General features: G+C 48.4%; 1 protein-coding gene across 1 annotated transcript in view; it reads right to left on the bottom strand.

Moving 5' to 3' along the window:
• LOC135830020 (hemicentin-2-like) overlaps positions 1 to 17379 on the bottom strand; it is a gene marked incomplete in the record, with an annotated part of 19428 nt that extends 2049 nt beyond the window's left edge. The window contains 15 exon segments of the mRNA XM_065342410.1: positions 351 to 471; positions 1026 to 1055; positions 3303 to 3329; positions 5771 to 6070; positions 6525 to 6800; positions 7665 to 7943; positions 8227 to 8525; positions 9792 to 9891; positions 10888 to 11001; positions 11494 to 11754; positions 12439 to 12738; positions 13424 to 13589; positions 14129 to 14244; positions 14664 to 15002; positions 17116 to 17379. Coding sequence (XP_065198482.1) covers positions 351 to 471; positions 1026 to 1055; positions 3303 to 3329; positions 5771 to 6070; positions 6525 to 6800; positions 7665 to 7943; positions 8227 to 8525; positions 9792 to 9891; positions 10888 to 11001; positions 11494 to 11754; positions 12439 to 12738; positions 13424 to 13589; positions 14129 to 14244; positions 14664 to 15002; positions 17116 to 17161 — 2774 coding nt within the window.
• Between the last annotated feature and the right edge of the window lie 453 nt (positions 17380 to 17832).

The raw sequence follows: 17832 nt of genomic DNA, 5'->3' as shown, positions 1-17832 counted from the left end.
TTTATGTGCACACGCATCACTCGTCAGGGGCGGATCGGGCTGTAACCTGAGGGGTGCCGAAAGCATCATGACACATTTTTCTTCTTTCCAAATATTAATCAAAGTTGCACCATCAAATAACATTTCTCGTAAAAGCCAAGGGTGCGCGCACGAGCACCAGTCGCACCCCCCCCCCCCCCCCCCTGCTCATGTTATGCACACACGCACGCACACACACACACACACGCGCGCGCATGCACACACACATCACTCATCTTATGCTGTATCCTAGTTGTATCATTGACCCACAGCTACAACCGGTGGGGGCAGGTATGATGAATGGTAGCCATTCAGTCTGTGACACGTCGTACCTTGTCTTTCTCTTCTGACAGTAGCGGCAGCAGCAGATGATGAGAAGCAAGAGCAGCACCAGGACACCGGCTAGGATGCAAATCCAGATCCAGTACTCCAGCAGACCGTATGGATCGAGACCTGTACATGGAAAGCACACAACATGTGTAGCCACAGGAGCAGTCATGATCAGCAGCACACGAACGAGCATGGCTTCAGAAAAAGGAGCAAGCAAAGCATTCAGTGTTTGTTCAATAGATCCATGGTGAGCTATGGTGAGGTGACATGGCCCAACATGCGCTTCCAGTACATGTGAAATAGTGTCTCACTGTGTGATTGCCTTCTCCCCCTGGCCCCTGCACACAACAATGCACCGTTCCGTTAGCTTCGTACATGCATCGCAACCCTTTCCACCCAGCCATGATTGGGTTTGACAAGAACCTAAAGAGTCCCCCCCCCCACCCCTTCTCTCTCTCTCTCCCCTCTCTCTCTCTCTCTCCCCTCTCTCTCTCTCTCTCTCTCTCTCTCTCTCTCTCTCTCTCTCTCTCTCTCTCTCTCTCTCTCTCTCTCTCTCTCTCTCTCTCTCTCTCTCTCTCTCTCTCTCTCTCTCTCTCTCTCCGCTCAGCCAAAATGGACAGAAAGTTACTGCTAGTGAAGTCATTTGTTGGTTTCGAAAAGACCAAGCACACACTTACGTTTATACCAAACGATGTCTGTGGCGGTGGCTAGAAGAAAGGTGCAGCGGTGGATTAGAAAAAAGCACAGAGATAACGCAATGTTAGTACGACCTTGATCTCTGATCGAGTCTGAATCAGGCACTTCTCTGCTGTGTGTCAACAAATTTTCGGCACGTCACAAATTTCAGCCTCCCAGGGCTAAAACACAATTCGGCCTCATTAAAATTTCACCCTGTACTGCTGCTGCTGCCTGTATACACGGTCACACTGAACTGTGCAACACAAATTGTTGACTGCAACAAATTTTAGGCCAGAAATGCCCAGGCCGAAAATAGCCGAAAATAAATAATAATTATGTGCCGAATATGTCTTCACTTAGAGTACTACCCATTTTTTCCATTACTAGGGATTTCAGTTCCGGTCGCTGAAAAGCGAAAAATGCAGTCACAGCTCGCCTGTACAAAGTGAATGGGCGCCTCGTGGCTGCAGTTCGGGATGCAGTTCGAGGCCCAAGTATCTTCTCCCGCGGCCTTTTCAGCCTTGTCGATGCTATTTTTTAGGTAGCTGAGGTCATTACCTTTCCAATGGTGCCACACATGCCATGCTTCCAAAAATAATGCCTCCGCACTTTGCGCGGACGCACTTCGAAGTACTAATTTCGACCAGATGCGTACTTGACCCCGCGAGGAACACCCGATTTTCGTATTCAGCGACCTCGAATTAGTCTAAAACAAGAGGATTCTAGAACATTTAGGCTCGCGCTTTATTGCGGTAGAAGGGAAATGATCACAGAAACCAGCCCATGGCGATTTCCTGGTGGTTTCCGAAAAAATCGAGTGAACTGCCCGCACACTGTAGAAGCGGTGACGGTGAAAACGTGGGACTTGTGCAAGTAGGCGTGCACGGCATGCGTGCACACTGCATGCATGCATGCACACATCCTGTATCGCCATGTACTCACCAGATAGTGCAGTGCTGGACGGAAACCACACGGGCCACATACATACACATGTACTTGCATCTACTTCTGCGACTGTTTTCACCCCCATTTTCCGATCTGCAATCGCCATGACTCTAGATTGCCTTGGAATTTCGGGTTCAAATTTTCACAGGTTGTTTCTCACATCTTCCCGGTTTAGAAAAACTAGCGCTTTATGCGAAACTCGCGAATTTGGTTTTCGATTGAACTCCCTACCATTGCCCCTTCACTCTGACAGAAGTGTGACGGATAACACTACTCTAGTACTATTACTTATTCCTACCGTTTTCATTACTCAGATTAGAAAAGAAAACAGTGTTCGAATGGTTTTCAGTACATGTAGCACAGAACCTCCAAATCATTGCAATCAGTGCATTTTTAAGAGCCATTGTCGACTTCCGATCATAACAAATGCACTTTGAGCGTTCCAATAACCCCAGCATCCTTGTTGGTATTGGGGAAATCACCCCAACAATCAATGTGTGCTTCCTTCAACCAGGTCCTCTAAGCCAGTCTAGTGACTGGGCCACCCGATGTAGACGAACCACAAAGCAGGTTCGCGACAGCTGCCCTGCACTGCATGCTATGGGTGCACAGCAGCATCAGTCACAGCCATGCACAGCAGCATCAGTCACAGCCATGCACAGCAGCATCAGTCACAGCCATGTACAGCGGGCACTTCCACTCTGCGGCGCGTCAACTGACTCACCAGGTCGGGCTTCACTGAGCGACAAAGACTTTGAAAACATTTATGCCAATGGCCAGAAACAAATTAGTTCACAACGGCAGGACGCTTTGATGCGTTGTATCTCCGAGTTTCAAGGCATATGAGCCAACCATCAGGCAGCATCATACTTGTGTCACAGGTTCCTTTTTGTGGGTTTTAAAGCGCTTTCGCAAGAGTATGGCATCTTTGCTCCGTTGATGCCAATGGCATACTCAGACAATGCTTTAGAAAGACCTCAAATACATGTGCATGTATTTGGAAGCTCAGTTTGGAGATGCAGTAGCCTGTGAAGGCGGAGTGATGAACTTTGTGAAATCAGCCATCTACTTGTACAAAACTTGAGTAGGCTGAGCACTACCAAACAGGTGATAGCCTGTAGCTGCATAACTGAAGCACTTGCACTAAGAAAAAATAGTCCCTCGAGGTATGTAATGAAAATGTGAGCAGTTGCATTGAATTGCGTCTATGTTGCGATGAAATTCCATGACATTATTCTACATGTTGACAGCACTCAGACTTCATGATGCATGGCCAACAAAGGCAGGAGTACCAACCCAGCAAGAAACAACATAATGTACACTGCACTTACTTGTTGGTGTCACAGCTGTGGTTGGCTCTGCACGGTAGACACATGCCAACAAAGAGAGAACGGTTCACAGTGACAAACTGATACTCACTTTTAAAATGACAAGGGCTAAATCAATGTCCGGCTATTCTGTATTGAGTACAGCCAAATGGTGATGTCATTGTTAGAATTGTGTAATGAATATTCATATCAGATGCCAGTTAGGCTGGAAATCAGTTTGGTGGACATTCACAACTTTCAGGCACGTTCGATCCAAGAAATGCAGACTGTAGCTACCATCTTCAAGTTATTGGCATTTTCGGAACACAAACAGATGGCTGGACTAAACTTTCAATTGTTACTATGCACTACTTCACTATTCAAAGAACACGTGTCTCTCACCAACTAGCAGTATTTTTTTTTAAATTACAGTTTGCGCGAGACTCGGCTAGAAGCCGAGTTTTCCGTATCGGTAGGAACGCCACCACCCCCAAGGATCAAGGTGCAGATGCAGCTCCTAAAGCGGTGGGAGGTGAGTAGATCAGACCCGCCACCAAAGTGGTCAAAGAGCAAAAATCCCATTCGCTGCATTCATGCAGAGCAGATAGCATACTGCAGTATGCTACCTGCATGGATGTACAGTAAAATGTCGGTGTCAGGGACTTGCCAGGTTTCAGGTGTAATGTAGAATTAGGTGATCAGCCTACTCTTCACCTACAGTGTGTACTACAGTGTGTACTACAGTGTGTACTTTTTTTTTTTTTTTTTTTTTTTTTGAAAACAAATCACATAATGATGACGTCGCATGTGATCAGACAGCAAGAGAAGCATAGCATAGTCCGCACAATCAGTGTGTACTACAGTGTGTACTACAGTGTGTACTACAGTGTGTACTCCAGCGACTTTTAGGTGTACAGTCAGCGTTGCGTATAACGACACTCGGCGGGACATCCGAAAAGTGTCCTTATTCGCGAAGTGTCCTTATACCCGAAGTCTCATTGTATGTATACAGGTAGATGGGATTTTGCTCTGGGAATGGATATTCTGTGGTTATTCGCGAATTGTCGTTCCGCATTTGTTATTAGCGAAGTTGACTGTAATCTAAATGTAGGTGCCTGGTTTATCTACCGAAATTACCGAAATTAACATTACACCGAAATTAACGTGTTATACAGTGTGTCCAAGGTATCTTTTCATTTTGTTTTGTTTGACATTCCGTGACGGGCACAAATGAATAGTGCGGGTCGGGTCTCAACACCACTGGCCTCAGCTCTGCGTATAACGAACTCGCATGTAGCGGATTTCATGATATAGCGAACCCTTGTCCATGTCCCTGTTTGTCGTTTGAACCCATGCAAGACTGACCCGTTATAGCGAACAGTTTTCGTTCATAACGAACCAAATCTTGTACCAGTAGGGCCGCATGTAAACCAAGTGCACTCATACTGTGAAAGTCATGGGTCACTTGCCAGTCATGACTTGCTGCTTGTATACTGTGAGCGCATTCCTGTTATAACGAACTTCAGCTATAAAGAACTAATTCTTCTGCACACTTTGTCAACTGTATGGGATGTAGTCTAGATAGATGTGACAGATGTAGTCTAACTGGTTCAGTTCGTCTGGACGCCTAGACAACAGAGAGAATAATCGATAATCAATCGATAATCAAACTGCTACAGCGATAGGCTAACTGATACAAATAACTTGTTAGCGTTTCACCCCGAACGCAGGCACGCCAGCTACAGTATGTGGAAGGCATACAGGGCACATCCATGTACATTCATATGGACTACCTCAGTGCAAGCACTAGCGCTCAATGAGCACACCTAGTCACCGTTACAAGTTACAACACAGGAGGCACAGTGCATCAGACTAAAAGTAGACCAGACCCATTACCACCCGAATTATTTCAAAGTCGATAACATTCACAGTAAGGCGAGACCAAAAAAAATTAGTGATTCCCGGGCCCTCCCGCACCAAAATCGAGCCAAGGCCAATTTTTTTTTTTTGAACAGTTCATAATACATGTACAGTACTAATCGTGTGAGTAGATCTGTGACGTGGAGTCACACAAACCCGGGCTTGTACGGCTCCCTGATGTACAGATCAGGACCATCGTTGGCCGAAATACAGAAAAATTGAACGGGTAAACCGCGTGCCTGTTTTTTGTGAAATTTGAATAAAAATAAATAAAAATTACTGGAAAATACTGTAAAAAAAGCTCGGCATGGCATGCGCATATGCGCATACACACAGCCATAGGAGAAAAAAATAAAAATTCGCCCGCCCGCACCAATTTCACATGGGTCCTGCCCGGGAATCTCGATTTTATTTTGGTCTCGCCTAAAGAAAGGATGACGTGCTCCCCAACTGCATCTAGTTTACGGGCGATATGTTAAACCACTACACTAGATGAAGAGATAAAGAAATGAAGAGCCCATATCACATTGCTCATACAAATCTTTACAAGTGCTAGAGCTCTCCAATCTCACCTGCAACAGTTGTACCCAGGGTGAAACGCACCGGGCCTCCCACACCATACGAGTTTGTTCCCACGCACGTGATGAGAGTGGGGTCGGGGAAAGCGCCGGTAAAGTGGAAGTACAGCGCCTTGGCCGTGGTATTGACGACGGCATCGAGGCTGTTCAGTGTGATGGCATTCACACCACCCACATACCAAGTGATGTCAGGTTCCGGATCGCCAACAAGAGGACACAGTAGCGTCACTCTTGTGCCTAGGGAAATCCTCTTGGAGTTGTTTAAGTTGCGGCCTGCCTGTATTTCAGGAGCAGCTGGGGAGAAAAAGAAACGCAGGGAACCAATGTGGTGACTGGTAATGGGAACGGCTGCACGTAAATACCGATATTTTATTCAAAATGAAACCTACACAGAATAACAAGGGCAGTCAAGGCTGGTTAGTCACTACTCTGAGTTCCATGCTTATGCAATCCGCATCAGGCAACAGCATGTTGCCTGATGCGGATTGCGTAAGCATGAAACTCAGAGTAGCAACTAACTACCCTTGATTGCTCTTGTTATTCTGTGTATTACACTCTGCCCCGCGGTGTTGAGCATTGTCAGCACACTGGGTGCATCCTCCGGAAAAATGAAACTTATAGATTCTCCTCATACTCCCTCCCCCATGCATGCTGACTGTTGTGTCAATATTTTCCAGAGCACCAACACCAATGTCTACAAAATACAAACTATTACTAGTATTCGGTGTGTGTCGGTGTGGTCGCTTACTGAACACACGCAGCGTCACAAATGCGTTGGCTGTTCCGGCGGTGTTGTTGGCTCTGCATTCGTACACACCGGCGTCATTCAACACAGCACTGTACACGGTGAGTACACTGGAGCCGGGTGACCATTCCACACGTCCTGGGACATTGGTCACGACCGACACACCTTTCAGCCAGGTGAACGACAGCGGTGCGCCGGTGATCGGACACGTCAGGTTCACCGCCTTCAGTTTCACGGCATCTGTTGAGTTGAAATCTGTCGGCAGTACACTTGGCTGAGCTGCAGTGAACAGAGCAAACATGCCAGTTCCAACCGTTCGCCATTGTTTAAACAAAGTCAGAGTATTTCCTAGGCAGCTTTTGACTTGCTTATGTGTAGCACTGATGAACAAAACAGAATAGTTGCTGCACTCCACACCATGCTATACAAAAACAGTATGTTCTAATGTCACACCTGTCCTTGATCAGTGAAGGTGGAGTAGTAAACTGCCCATTAGCTACCGACAGTGCCCCTCTTTCTTTCTTTCTCTCCCTCCCTCCCTCTGGTACCAGGTGCTTTATTGGCGAGGGGCGAGCCGCTGTTTACCTGCGACAAGAAGTTGATTTTTCGAAAGACGTAAAACTCAAGTCGCAGTGCAAAACATCACGTCAAAAACTCACCTGCTTGGTATGGCGCTTCTGGTCATCGCAGAGCCATGAAATTTTGGCTCGGAGTATAACACATTGTAGTTTCACTGTGACATATGTTTTCTAATCAAAACACCAAGTGCGAAAGTGAATATTGAGTCCGTTCCGGTTTGCTACCTACCGGTATATCCTATTTGAAACCGTCGCCTCTACAGTAGTGCCGGGGGGGGGGGGGGCGACGAATGAGCAGGCTAGAATTTTACCAGGCACAGCATATCAATGTATACACGGTGACTCAACTGTGCATATACTGCAATGCATGAAAATAAGAATGGTCTCGGCTAGGAGGCTGACCACCCAGTTGTTCGGCGACCGACAGCACTGTACTTTAGCATGAGTCAAAGGACATGATAGCATAATGAATGCAGGTGCACTGCTGCACTGCTGCACTGCTGCACTGCTGCACTGCCGCACTGCCGCACTGCTGCACTGCTGCGGTGCCTACACAAGGACTTACTGACTTCATTGACTAGAACAAGAGTAGATTGAACCCTCGTGCCAATGATTCCCACGTTAGGGCTGGTCACTGTTGCTGTACAGCCATATCTGCCTGCCTCGAGCTTGGAGAGCGGTGTGAATGTGAACTTGGACGATGTCTGGCCAAGCACTGGAGACCCGTTGCGAGTCCAGGCGTACGTCGGGGTTGGCTTGCCCTCCGCCGAGCAGTCCAGCGTGATCGGATAGTTGATGTAGACCGGGTAGGATGTTGCAAATTGTGACACAAAGGCAGGTTTTGCTGCACAGCCAAGAAACATGCCACACGTCATAGGCATTTAATATGAGCCGCTTATAAGCTGGAAACATAAGGCATTTATTTCAAAATAACCTTGGCCCGTTTCGTCTCTTCTCTTCTCCTCTCCCCATCCCCATCCCTCCCTTCCCCCTCTGCAATGTTCAGCATACACTCACTATGGCTGTTCTTTCCACTGCTAAATACAGCAAGTTCTTCTCAGGCCTGAGCCGGTTTTCTTACATGGACACACCCATAGTTTCACAGCTTCACAGCCGGGCCTGCTTACCGGTTCCAAGGACGAAGAATCTCACGCAAAACGAGTCAAAATCTGCTGTGACCGATGCCGTGGCATTAGCTCGAAGCTGAGTGGAAAGAGTGAGCTTGACTCCACGCACCAGCGAGTCTGGAGGAGCACTGATGTTCTGGTGAATCCAGGTCCACTGCTCCGATGTGGTCGTGAACACACGCTGGTGCAGAGCCGCATCGGACACGGGCAGTTCAGCCGGTCCACGCTGCAAGAAGTCCATAGTTGCCACAGCCTGCGCGCCAGCTGATCCACTGGACGCCTCGACCCTCATTCGAAAGCTGCAAGCGCAAAGACAGCATCTCATTTTTCATCATTTTCACCAAGTACGGCTCCTTGTCACGGACTACTAATTTATACTTCTTGCAAATGCTGCAAAAGAATTATTATAAGAACTGCACAGCCCAAAAACTCTGGATTTCTGGTATTCAGTGAGAACAATGGCTGTTTACACACGGCACTAGCATTGCACAAAGTCCTCAGACCTGGAGTCCCACTAGAGACCAGGAATAGCTGCAAGTGCTAAGAATAAGGTGATGGGAAGTAGCACTTGTCTCTTTGTGCACATCAACTACAGTACAACAGGAAGTTCACAAGTCAGATATCAAGGCAGCCATGAACCTGGAGATACATGTGCTTTGGAATAGGTGTGTGTGTGTGTGTGTGTCTGTCTGTCTGTGCGAATGCATGAAGAGCGTGCCCCGTGTCAGCTACTGTTTGGCACCCTACATCCTGTCTGTCTGATGTGCGGCCCGAGGAAAAGGTGGCGCGATGCTGCGCGGAAGGATCTGGCAGTGTTGGGCATCAACGAATGGTACGACTTGGCCGAGGATAGACGGGAATGGCGGGCCGCTTACAATGTTCTGCCCCGCCCGAACCCGTTTGTGAGCCCCTGCGGATACCTTGTGCCGAGTGTGGTCGTCTCTTCTCCAGGAGTGGTTTGCCTCGTCATAAATGCCTCGGTGAGCGCCGCAAACCTGTATCGGAACAGAGAGGTAGCCGACAATGTTCTTCTGCAGGCGCTGGTTCCGCAGTACTGGAGGTTTGGCGGTCCACAAGTGCCCCACCTCCCAGACGCTCCCCGCGACATCGTCTCAGGCTCTGTGCCGGTCAGCGGTGTCCACCATTGCTGCTCAGACGACTCCTCCGCCGCCGCGTGTCCGGCTCGCCCTCTCATGTTGCAAGGCCCACTGTGGGGCCCGTGGTTGGTGCTGCCACTCTACTCGTGGATTCCAAATCCATAGCTGCCAAAGATGTCTCTCTCGTCGTGCCAATTGAACATGGTCCCTGATCTCTTGGCAGACTGCCGACTTTCTGCCGTCGCTCGTCGTTCCATGTTGTCGGCCCAGCAAGGGGACATGTGACCGTAATCGCAGTGCTTACCAGGACCAGGACCAGGTGTGCGCGCGCGCGTGTGTGTGTGTGTGTGTGTGTGTGTGTATGTGTGTGTGTGTGTGTGTGTGTGTGCATTTGCACGCGTCTGCAGTAGAGGTAATAATATGAGCATATAACACATCAATACAGGCTCTTTCAAATGCAGCACTTACCTGAAAGAGACAATAGCCAGGCCGATCGTGATCTTCATGTATCTGCTCAGAGAGCCAGAGCCAAGTCCTGGACGAGCCGTTACTGTAAAGTATCTATTACCTGTGCACATATAAGCAAGCCCATGATACCATGATACCATGATGCCATGATACCATGATACCATGATGCCACACGTGTACAAGCCTTACACTGGCCATGATGCTACACGTGCAGTACATGACGAAACCTGTGCTGCAGCAACCACAAGTCTTACACTAGCGCAGATCAATGATTATGTACAGTACTAGTACAAGGCCGTCACAGCTGGGGCCGCCCCACTTTTTCGGCCGTTTTTATTTATTATTATTTTTTTTTAGCACACTGCAAGCGCGAAGATCGCAGCTCAGCCCAAACGTGGCAAATAATGAAGAATCCTCGCCCCCGATCGTGGTTTATTGAAGAATCAAAAATGTTTTTCATTGCACTAGGTACACTGAAATGGCACCAAATGCCTGAAAATGCTTGCGATTGGCTTCAATTTTTGAAATTTTTCCTGGGGAGGATAATGAAGAACCCTTGTCCCCGATCGTAGCGTCTTTTTGGCTTGTTGCAGAATCAAAAAGTATTTCATTGTAGTTACACTGAAATGGCACCAAATGCCCGGTAATGCTTGCAATTGGCTTCAATTTTCGAAATTTTTCCCGGGGAGGGCCCCCGGACCCCCCTTCCATGGCCGCCCCACCTCCAAAGTCGGTGCAACGGGCCTGTAGTATGATGCGCATCAGTTGTGCACGTCACTCACAGAATGCTATCATGCCACGCTGCTAGGCAATGGGCACTGTACAGTGTACAGATGTTCTTAACACCACACATGTACAATGCACATGTACACCACACATGTACACTGCACATGCCCACTGACCAGTGCACTGCGATGCAACAGCAGTTCATCATACTCCACTGGCACATTCACATGATATTTCTAGTAGCTGTCACATCAGTCCATCTCCAAGAACTCTCAGTGCCGTTTATAGGGAGCTTGACTGGGGTTTTTTTTTCTTCAAATCGTGTGTACATCTATTTATCACGTCCTGAAGTGCTTCTCCGGAACTTTACCTGTTAGAGTGGTTCCACCAAGTCCAACCGGTTGTGAAGTATTCCAGGCAACGTTTGGCGCCATGGTTCCGGTGGGATTGGTGATGTGGTTAGTTGACGATCCTCCACAGGAATCTGTTGTAGAAAATAGATACGCGACAAGCATGCTTGACTACATGTTATCTCAAAATACCACTAGCCTGTATACTTGTACCACTAGCCTATACACTTGACCACGGGGAAGGGCATACACAGAAGCGTATGTGTACAGGTATTCCATAATGCTGCATCTTGCCCCGGCAACACCGTTACCGTGCCAAAGCGAGACACTCATGCACAGTGTACACAACATTTCAAAAAGACAGCTGTCTCCCTTATAACATGCATACAACTGCCTTAGCCCTACTGCGGGACTTTCCCACTTAGAGCAGGATGGCTGGCTACCCTCTACAGTGTAGCCAGCGTTGACATGACACTGATTTGCCCTAACCCAATCACCAGTTTTATTCAATTCGTATTCACCATACAATAGTATAAATAAGTTGCGATGTGCTGCTGCCTTAGCACACATCGCTGTGTATAGGCTGTCACACGGATGTCTAGCCAATAGCAGCACTCAGTACTAACTGATTTGATCAAGGGAAATGCTGGCCGTCTGTGTCCCGCCGGTGCACACGTACGTCACAGCATCGTCACTGGCCAAGACGGACTTAGTAGCCAGAATCAGGCCCGTGCTGCTGCTTGCGCCTATCGTGATGCCACTGCTGGCCAGACTCAACGCTGGCGCGGGACGACCGGTCACTCTGCAGCCTACATAGGCACGGCGTGTGGGTGTTGTGGCTATCACGAAGAGCTTCGGTGCGGTGAATGGCGTTACTACTGGATCAGCTGTGTGCACACAAAGGGAAGTTTGACGCATGTGACGCCCACACAAAAGAATACATTGCATAATGAGTAAGCTCTATAAGTGCCATGCAGTGTTAGCAGGTATTCTGACATTGTTAAGAGCAGTAGTACAAAGTACACTCCAGCAGATGACGAATGCAGTCCTCTGGGAACCTAACAGTTCCATGCCACACAGCTGCCGACCTGTACTGGCCTGTTTTAATAAGTACACTGTGCACAAGCACGACTCTGTGGCACATGAGTGACACTGTACGTGCATGCGCGCGCGCGCGCGCGCGTGTGTGTGTGTGTGTGTGTGTGTGTGTGTGTGTGTGTGTGTGTGTACATGTAGCATATAAATTAAAAAAGGAAATGCATAATAGCCGTGTCACTTTGTGTGGTGATAATATTCTCATAATCCACTCGAGGTAAAAGTAAGTAAAGCTACCCGGATTCGCGGGCACATAAGCTAACGTTTTGAGACATCAAGCAAAGACATTCGCACCGGTGGGTCACCACCTCACCCATATATCCTAGTATTAAATGCAGACTTCACACGTGAGTCAGGGGAGAGGGGATACGTCTCTCAACACAACGGACATACAACCTAACCCCATGGACCGCATCTACTCAAGGTGGTGTTGATTGCAACACTGACTGTGGATATCACAGCGGCAAGTTGCTTACAGATGACATCAAGAGCACCAGCAACGGCGGTGTTGTTACCATCCACCACAACTGTATAAACGCCGGCGTCGGCTAGAGATGTGACTGTGACCGGCAGAGCAACCTGGATAACCCGTCCAGCGGTCCCTGCCAGGGTCTGCTCGGTGCGCACCACCACACCGTCCTGCTCCCACAGGAACGCAATAGGGCCGGTGGTCGCAGGAAGGATCGTGGCTGGTATTCTCACCACTTCATTGATGCGTGCCTGCGTGACGCTGGCATTGAAGCTGACCGGGCGACCTCTGCCCGCTTGAGGAGCTTCTACAAACAGCATGGCAACGCCACATCGGCACAGAAGGGACAGGTACAACAGAGTACGAAGAATCTTCACACAAGCACTGAATGAAAAGGGGTCAAAGCAGTGAAGTTGCTCACACCTGCTGTCGGGTACACGACGATGCGACACGCATGGCATGGCATTGCTCTGCCACTATGCGACATGCATGGCATGGCATTGCTCAGCCACTATGCGACACGCATGGCATGGCATTGCTCAGCCACTATGCGACATGCATGGCATGGCATTGCTCAGCCACTATGCGACATGCATGGCATGGCATTGCTCTGCCACTATGCGACACGCATGGCATGGCATTGCTCTGCCACTATGCGACATGCATGGCATGGCATTGCTCTGCCACTGTGCGCCAGACACTATATCCGTGACTGTAGCTAGCTAGCTGAACCAAATTTAGAATGGATGTGTGCTTATCAACGTTGTCCTGGTACTGCAGATACAACAATGCCATGCCTCCTGGAATACAAACTTCATTGACCCGGGGCCAAAAAAGTTCAAACCAGAGCGACAGGAGAAAGGTGCTGTAGCGTGGGTAAGAGCTCCCAAGACAAGGTGCTGTAGCGTGGGTAAGAGCTCCCAAGACAAGGTGCTGTAGCGTGGGTAAGAGCTCCCAAGACAAGGAGACTAACCACCGGCAGACTTACTTACCGATCAAGACAATGACTGTATGCTGCGCACTGTCCAGCTGCTTTAGCGTGCTGCTTGCTGTGCATGTGTAGTTTCCCTCGTCCAGGGAGTTCACAGCCTCAACAGTCAGCCATCCGAGACTGGAATCAATGCCTATCTTCTTACTCGCTGTCAAAGCTACGCCATCCTGCAGAGTGAGGCGAAACGCCAAGCCAAGAGCAACAAGAACGATTGTTCTGGTGCCGGTGCTGCAGAATTACACTGAGACTGGCTGCCAATTCGGCAGGGCAGGCATGCTCCCTGCATGGAATGATTATAACGCTGAACCCAGGGTCAGAGCATGGGTTTGAACATTTAACAGTGCTAGAGACGCAGCAATCAGGATCTATGTAATCTGAATGTACAGGTGAGACGAAGAGTCGCACAGTAAACAAGGGGGTTGGAAATTTCACTTACATGTATAAAAGCAGAAAAATGTGTGTGATGTGGATGTGGATGTGGAAAACGAGAATTCAATTGCTGGAAAGCCGATGGGCTCTTCAAGGCTGCTGCTAAGATGTATCTCGGCAAATGGGATTCATGCATTAGCACATCGGCAAGTATACCCAGCTTCAAGGTAACTTCCGTATATACCATACATGTGCTATGTGGGCGGGCGCCATGTGGTCTGACCCGTATAGGGTGCTAGCAGTATACATAACGACCACAGACGGAGACAGCGGATACCTTGCTCCAAGAAATGCTAGGACTCGGATAGCCGGTCACAATGCACGGCAGTAAGACTTGACTGCCCATCACAACTTGCAGCGATCTCATTGCCGTTGACAATATCTTCACTGGTTCTGTGAACAGGAAGTAAGAACAACGCACCACGCACCACGCACACAGGACTAGTCATGTCCCTTGCAGGATAAGAATAGGATTTATAAACAAAACACATCTACCACGCCGGTATACCACATGCACATTCCACAGCGCAGCCAATTTCACGTTAGACAATCATGCGCACGTACATTATGAGTTCAGTTTGAATATTTAATGGAACCACGGTAATTTACCCGTGAGTAGTCCAACGCTCCTTACTAAAATGGCACGTTTCTCAATGTGGCTAGTGTCTACTTGATGTACTGGTTTCATGCAAAGCAGGGCACATCAGAGGCTGGATGGATTGTATCCTTTGTGCACCTGCAAGTACATAGATGAGGCTTTACTGCATAGCATGGTTGCTGACCGTCGGGCAAGGCACACTCTAGTCGCTCACCTTGGATGTCGACGTTGAAGTCGACTGCAGCAAAGTGCTGTGTGTTCTGTCCAACACACGAGTACCAACCACGGTCCAATGGTCGAGCATTGCTGATCGTGAGCGTGCTGATCACCGCGTTGGTTGCTGCGGATGTCCCAGTGATGGCCATGGCATTAGAGCTGTTGCTGATGAAGATGTTGTCCTTCCTCCAGGACAGGACGGCAAGTAACTGACCACTGAGTACACTACCGCCGCACTTCAGCGTCACCGTTTCACCCTCCATGCCATACACCGTCTCTGGACTTTGCCGGAACAATGTGATCTGGCAAGCACACCGTTGTACAGCCAGCAACAGCCCTGCAGCAACATACACACACCAGAGACCAACTCGCACACTAGCGTGTTGAATGTTTGTTTGCCCTCGAAAATTCCCAATCGCCTGTGCGTGACCCATAACATACCGATTACTATGAAAATTATGCTCTTTTGCATTGAAATTTATGCTCCCTAGTTTTTTTCTTAGTTGGACTTTCCTTCTGGTTCGCATCATGGTTGTCTGTTCCAAACACTTGGGATGGGACCGTACAATAGAGGTACACAGCCGATTTCTTGCTGTCATCATTTCCGTCCAGCTCGTCCACTTTGCGACTCGCGACTTCATCGTCCACCGCATCACCGTCAATATTACCTTCAGTCTCGTCTTCCGTGTTGTCACCTTCCATGCTGTCACTACCCGCCACTTCCTCAGCGGTCTCATGTTCGTTGGTCTCCGACTTTTGACTTATCCTTCAAACTCTCCAATCACAACCCCCATTACTTGAGTCACTTACATTTCATGATTTCTGGTGTCATCATAGTCGAGTGCATAATTTGCTATTGGTCGCAAATGACTCGCAATGCACTAAACACTTGAGAAATATGGAGGGTGTGAAAGTCCGGAATTCAAGCAACATTTCATGGCACAGCTAGTATGGGTAGAATAGAGCACTGGGTCATGACCATTCGATAGGCAAACCCTAACGGAAAGAAGCCCACTGGTTCTGTACAGTCATGCTATTTCCAGTGTCAGACATCATTGAACACTGTGCGCAGGGAATGGGGAGCAAAAGGAACATGTCCAAAATTAAAAAATAATGACTCCAAAATCCAAATACAGGGCCAACATGAATTGTCAGGATTGTAGTGCTGCCAGCCTTCCGTGTTTTTCCGTATTTGTACGGAAATTCACTCCTTTGTCCGCAGTACGGAAATGGACCGAAATTGTACGCAAAACTGAGAAGCATGGATCAGCTGACTATGAACCAGTTTTTTTTTTCAATGTGTCCTGTACATGGCATGGTACTACATGTACATGACTATGTACATAATTGCATGCAGAGCACATAAAACTACGGAGTAGACCTACTATCACGCTAAAAATAGTGTTCCTGACTGCAACCTCGAGCCTCAGTCAGGGACAAAGCTTTTCAAGCGCTGTGTAGGTCTACGTGTGTTGCACACCATTACTGGCTGTCCTACACTAGGCTACAATTCACGTGACGCACAGTAGTTACTTCCTGGGACCAAGACCATGTAGATCTACTATACGACTTACTGAGCACCCGGTACAGTACCCTGAAGACTACAAATGTCGCAAAAAAACATTATATCATGGGATGAAAAAAATTGGTAGTACGGAAAACTCTGGAAAAAATGGAAATTCAGCAGTCCCAGTACGCAAATCAGACCGAGCAGGTTGGCAGATACAGTGTCAGTGCCATAACGTGTTCTGGTGCAATGTGACTAGTGGGCGCTCATTTACCCGTGCTAGGGACTGGGTGACGATCGACAGCAAAAAGAATGAAACACGGAACAGACTGGGGCCGGCTACTTCAAGTAAGTAATTAGTTAGTACTTGTATGCACGCCGTAGCCTATGGATTCAAATCGCACATTCACAATGGCATACCTCCTTTCGCTTTGCATCACCCACGCCATAGCCTATGCATAGATGGCACCTGAATGCTTTGCATGGGCCAGCCAGCTCCACTGCAAGAGTCAGTGGGATCAGATACTCATACTAGCCTAGTATTAGTAAGTAGGGCAGTGTCCGAACGATACCGCTACTACAGTGTAGTATGACATTGCAATTCTGTTACTCCGAGTCAGTCCTGATGGTCAGAAGTTAGTTCGCTAGCAACTCTGAAAATTTAGTGAGAAAAGCTCTCCACGGCACCCCACAGAATACACACACCTACCAAAAACTACTATACAAAGGTTAAGAATACCGCGAAGCTACCTCACATGCTCAAACATAAGTGTATTGGAAGACCACCAAGAGAGCCTAACTAGCCGAAGTCCGATCATGGAACGAGTACTAGTAGCTGGAGAGGTCCAACACTCACTCTTACACTCTTTCTGAAACATGAAAGCAGCTCAAGAAGTGGGTGGAAAAACTTTGAAGTTTTCTTTACAACCATTCAAAGGCTTACCGATGCAGAGGCTAAGGGCGACTGCGGGTGTTCCTTTCATGGTCATCTCCGCATATTCATTGGGCTCTGGTGTGGAAAGGCGAGCGCCGAACTTCGGCGAGGGGAGCAATCAGTGATCACTCCCTTTCCTTCCTGCTTATGGCGGTACAAGACCGCTGAACGCTACTGGCACACTTCTGCAAACAAACACACGAGTCCGCCGAACTGCTACGACCAACTCACCGAATCGGCAAGGAGCGGCAGAAAAACCGGTCGACGCTCCGGGCGCACACATGCACATCATACACTGGACTGAGGTCTGTGGCACACTCCCGATCCCGTCGTGCATGCTAATGCATGCTTATGCTGGAGAAATCCGGTCTCATGACTAAAGCTCCGGTGCAGCCGGTTAGCCATGACCTGTGCTGTGTACATACACTCAGATACAGTCTGTGTAATGTAGACCATGACGATGATTGTAGACCATGCATGGCAGAACACGATGATTGACCAGCATGTAAAACTATTATTAATTGGCATGATCATGATCATGATCATGATGGTAGATACAGACGGTCATCATCATGATCAGGCCCACCCATGTACCATGGAGAGAGCCCACCCATGTACCATTGATGTAGATCTACCATGAGTACATGATCATGATGTAGACCTACCAGACCAGATAAGACATGCATGGGGATGTGAAGCTAGCAAAAGGGAGGCGCTTCAATGAAA

The sequence above is a fragment of the Sycon ciliatum genome, chromosome 1 (genome assembly GCF_964019385.1).
Source record: "Sycon ciliatum chromosome 1, ocSycCili1.1, whole genome shotgun sequence".
Taxonomy (NCBI): domain Eukaryota; kingdom Metazoa; phylum Porifera; class Calcarea; order Leucosolenida; family Sycettidae; genus Sycon; species Sycon ciliatum.
Note: the sequence above shows the minus strand (reverse complement) of the source record. Positions and strands in the feature narration are given on the sequence as shown.